General features: G+C 41.1%; 1 protein-coding gene across 1 annotated transcript; it reads right to left on the minus strand.

Annotated features, from left to right (window-relative positions):
- Positions 1-2,910: 2,910 nt before the first annotated feature.
- Positions 2,911-4,061, minus strand: LOC124151856 (interleukin 17-like protein). The gene has a single exon (XM_046524521.2). It carries the CDS (start codon positions 3,994-3,996, stop codon positions 3,358-3,360), a length of 639 nt encoding a protein of 212 aa, XP_046380477.1. The 5' UTR covers positions 3,997-4,061; the 3' UTR covers positions 2,911-3,357.
- Positions 4,062-4,322: the final 261 nt, after the last annotated feature.

Consider the following 4,322-nt stretch of genomic DNA (forward strand, 5'->3'; position numbering starts at 1 on the left):
TCGAAAATGCCATTTCCATTGTAGGGGTGACAGATGGTAGAAATAGTATAGAGAAATACTAAACGAATATATTTCTGCAAAAAACTTAATGAATCAACATTCTTCTATTTGTTTTACATGTGTAGTCTTATAAGTTAGTTAGCAATTACCCCCAGTAAATAATAAAATCAGTCGACGTGCAGCTATTTTTTAATGAATCAATATGTTGGATATCAATGCACTCATGCACACATTTTTTGTGTGAAAAGGCTAAATATATTTAAAAGGGGTTTCCGTAGCTAAAAGGAAACCTCTTTTTAACCAATCAGAATCAAGCATTCTTCAATGTCATGGTAGAATCACTGTTCAAATGCAATGCAATGAGTGTCCACCGAATTTCAGCAGAGACAATGTAACACAGTTACAATCACTGATCACCAATAAAATACACTGCAACATAACAGTCCAAATAATCTCAAAAGAGGGCGTAATTTCAACGTCGTGTCCACATTGTCACACAGTTACCTATTTGATGGAGAAAGGTTGGTGCTGTGAAACATCAGAGCGAGGTTAACGTTTTTATATGAAGGCTAATGAAGGCTATAACACGGCGTATACATGAACGTTGTTGTTATATGACTGGCTTATGCAGGCTATAACAAGGCGTGTACATGAACGTTGTTGTTATATGACTGGCTTATGCAGGCTATAACACGGCGTATACATGAACGTTGTTGTTATATGACTGGCTTATGCAGGCTATAACAAGGCGTGTACATGAACGTTGTTGTTATGTGGCTAGCTAATGAAGGCTATAACAAGGTGTGTACATGTACGTTGTTGTTATGTGACTGGCTAATGAAGGCTATAACAAGGCGTGTACATGTACGTTGTTGTTATATGACTGGCTTATGAAGGCTATAACAAGGTGTGTACATGAACATTGTTGTTATATGACTGGCTAATGAGGCTATAACAAGGCTTGTACATGAACGTTGTTGTTATATGACTGGCTAATGAAGGCTATAACAAGGCGTGTACATGAACGTTGATGTTATGTGACTGGCTAATGAAGGCTATGACAAGGCGTGTACATGAACGTTGTTGTTATATGACTGGCTTATGCAGGCTATTACAAGGCGTGTACATGAACGTTGTTGTTATATGACTGGCTTATGCAGGCTATTACAAGGCGTGTACATGAACGTTGTTGTTATATGACTGGCTTATGCAGGCTATTACAAGGCGTGTACATGAACGTTGTTGTTATATGACTGGCTTATGTAGGCTATAACAATGCGTGTACATGAACACTGTTGTTATGTGACTGGCTAATGAAGGCTATAACAAGGCGTATGCATGAACATTGTTGTTATGTGACTGGCTAATGAAGGCTATAACAAGGCGTGTAAATGAACGTTGTTGTTATGTGACTGGCTTATAAAGGCTATAACAATGCGTGTTCATGAACGTTGTTGTTATGTGACTGGCTAATGAAGGCTATAACAATGCGTGTACATGAACGTTGTTGTTATGTGACTGGCTAATGAAGGCTATAACAAGGTGTGTACATGAACGTTGTTGTTATGTGACTGGCTAATGAAGGCTATAACAAGGCGTGTACATGAACGTTGTTGTTATGTGACTGGCTAATGAAGGCTATAACAAGGCGTGTACATGAACATTGTTGTTATGTGGCTAGCTAATGAAGGCTATGACAAGGCGTGTACATGTACGTTGTTGTTATGTGACTGGCTAATGAAGGCTATAACAATGCGTGTACATGAACGTTGTTGTTATGTGACTGGCTAATGAAGGCTATAACAAGGTGTGTACATGAACGTTGTTGTTATGTGGCTGGCTAATGAAGGCTATAACACGGTGTGTACATGAACGTTGTTGTTATGAACATTTGTTCATGATTATATTTATCGGAATGGCAATCCGGTGGCCAGCCGATTTGAACTGGACTTTACCAGATTGCAATTGCTAAGAGTTGTTAATTTAGCAAGTGTCCTATCAGTCACGTGACAACACCTATGTTTTGTTCTTTTGGTCCTACTCTGGGCCACAAAGCCACGGAATATAAGCATCTGTCTGTCTGTTCGTCCGTCTGTATATCTGTCTGTCCGTCCGTCCGCTTGTCTGAGTAATACGAAGCTATTTTTATGAACTTAGAGACTTTGAAGGAATGTATCATTACCCACAGAGATCAATCTGATAATTAGCTTCAGCTATGATAGGTCTTCAGCAACCCATGCTTGCCTTAAAAGGTGACTATGCTTGTCGTAAGAGGCGACTAACGGGATCAGGTGGTCAGGCTCGCTGACTTGGTTGATGCTTGTCATCGATCCCAATGGTGTGGATCGATGCTCATGATGTCACTCACTGGATTGTCTGGTCCAGAGTTGATTATTTACGACCGCCGTCTTATAGCTGGGTTATTGCTGAGTTCGGCGTTTAACAACAAACAATTTAACAAACAAACAAAATCAGCTTCAGTGCATCAGCAGACATTCGGCTCATAGTTCGAATCAATTGTGACGTGACATTACTAACAACGAGATCTTAATGGTGGTACACAAGCAGAGATCTAATGGATTTTCATAATTTAGCAATTGGCCCATTAGATATGTAGATGTAACAATGTGGCGCCCGGGCTATTGGAACAAAAGCGACAACATTATTTTACTATCATCAGATATCACAGCTAAAAGCAGAGATCGTTGTACGACTCCGAACATACCATGAGCATGTGTTTATGAATCAAAATCATGGCCCAGTCATAGGATTCTTGGAGCCTCTACCGAGAAAGACGAAGCAGAAAACGCAGTCTCCCACATACTAACAGGATTCTTGGATCCTCTACCGGACAGTGACGGAGAAGGAAATACTCTCTTTTTGAAAACAATATTTATTCAACGTGTCAACAATAACAATAACAATAACAAAACAAATGTACATACGTTAGGTGAATGGAATGGCATTGGATATCGGCCTTGAGCAAAATAATAAATATTTGGGCAATATCTGAACGTTCACAGAGATGTCAGTTCAACTTTCAACTTGATGCGTTGAAAATACATAATACAATATACACATGTCAATAAATGCAAACTTGTAAATCTTCAAAATTCACACATTATAAATTAAGCATAGACAATAAGTTATAGATAAATAAATGAAAATGGATTGAGTTAATGTCGTGATGTATGAAGACATTAGGCATTTCATACATGGACGGAAATGCAGCTTTTGAACAAACGAATATCTACGTATATGGTTGTCAGACACTGACTAACACGGTATTTCCTCACTGGAAATGTTCCATTAGAAAACGACACCATGAATTTACGACATCGTCTACAAGTTTCTCGTTTAGGAGGCACATCCAAAGTCCCCACAATTGCTTCCACTGTCTGATGCTGTTGGGGCAGTGTTCGAGCCTACTGTTGTTGTCCGGCGTTTGGCACAAGCGCACCCGACGAAATGGGTGACGATTTTGGGCTTGTAGATAAAGAAACCATTTTCACAGCCAGTTTTTTCTAAAACTCGGATTTGAGTGGAAACTCTCTCGCACTGGTTTTGGTTATTGTCAACGCATTTGTCACACTTACACACGGCCTGGGGGATGGCTCTTGGGTAGTGACCGGCGGGCAGATCGGTGACGTTGTAGTACCAGGGACAGAGGGACCTCATCCACAGGGGGTCCTGAGGGTCGTCACTGACGCTGCTGGGACAGGTGATGCCTCCGAAGTGGGAACTGTCGAACACCTGGTCGGTGTTCAGCTCGCTGTGTAAATATGACCCCGGTCTGGCACCCTGAGCGTTACGAAGAAAGATGGAGGTGTCGGTGTTGGCGTTGAGACTTTGGAAGAGTTGGTTGATATCTTGAGGTGGTTGACAGTTGGCAGCGTTACGACGTTGTCTGACCACGTGTTTCCAGGCGTCGTTGACAGGTAGAGCGGACGCAGAGAGGATCCCTACGCAGATCAGAACACACAGCTCATAAATCATGTTGGAAATCGATTTTGGAATCAAGAATGTTCACTGAAGAAGATTGGTGAACAGCAAACGCTTGATGTTTTGGTTAGTGATTGACTATCGGTTAACTAGCGGTTTATATACACGAAGAAATCCGGTGGGGTTTCCCTGCGATAATAATACATATCAGCTTATTTGTGTGGTGACGTGGCTACCCATTTATGTATTTCCGTGACAGGTCTGGTCTCCTGAAGAGGTGGACAAGGCTCACGGTAACTTTGCAATTTAACTATCATCTGAACAATCCCAGATATAATTGATTCCGAACACACGAACGCGTGGACGGATTTGCAATTAAC

The sequence above is a fragment of the Haliotis rufescens genome, unplaced genomic scaffold, assembly GCF_023055435.1.
Source record: "Haliotis rufescens isolate VD_foot unplaced genomic scaffold, xgHalRufe1.0.p SCAF_15, whole genome shotgun sequence".
Classification (NCBI taxonomy): Eukaryota; Metazoa; Mollusca; class Gastropoda; order Lepetellida; family Haliotidae; genus Haliotis; species Haliotis rufescens.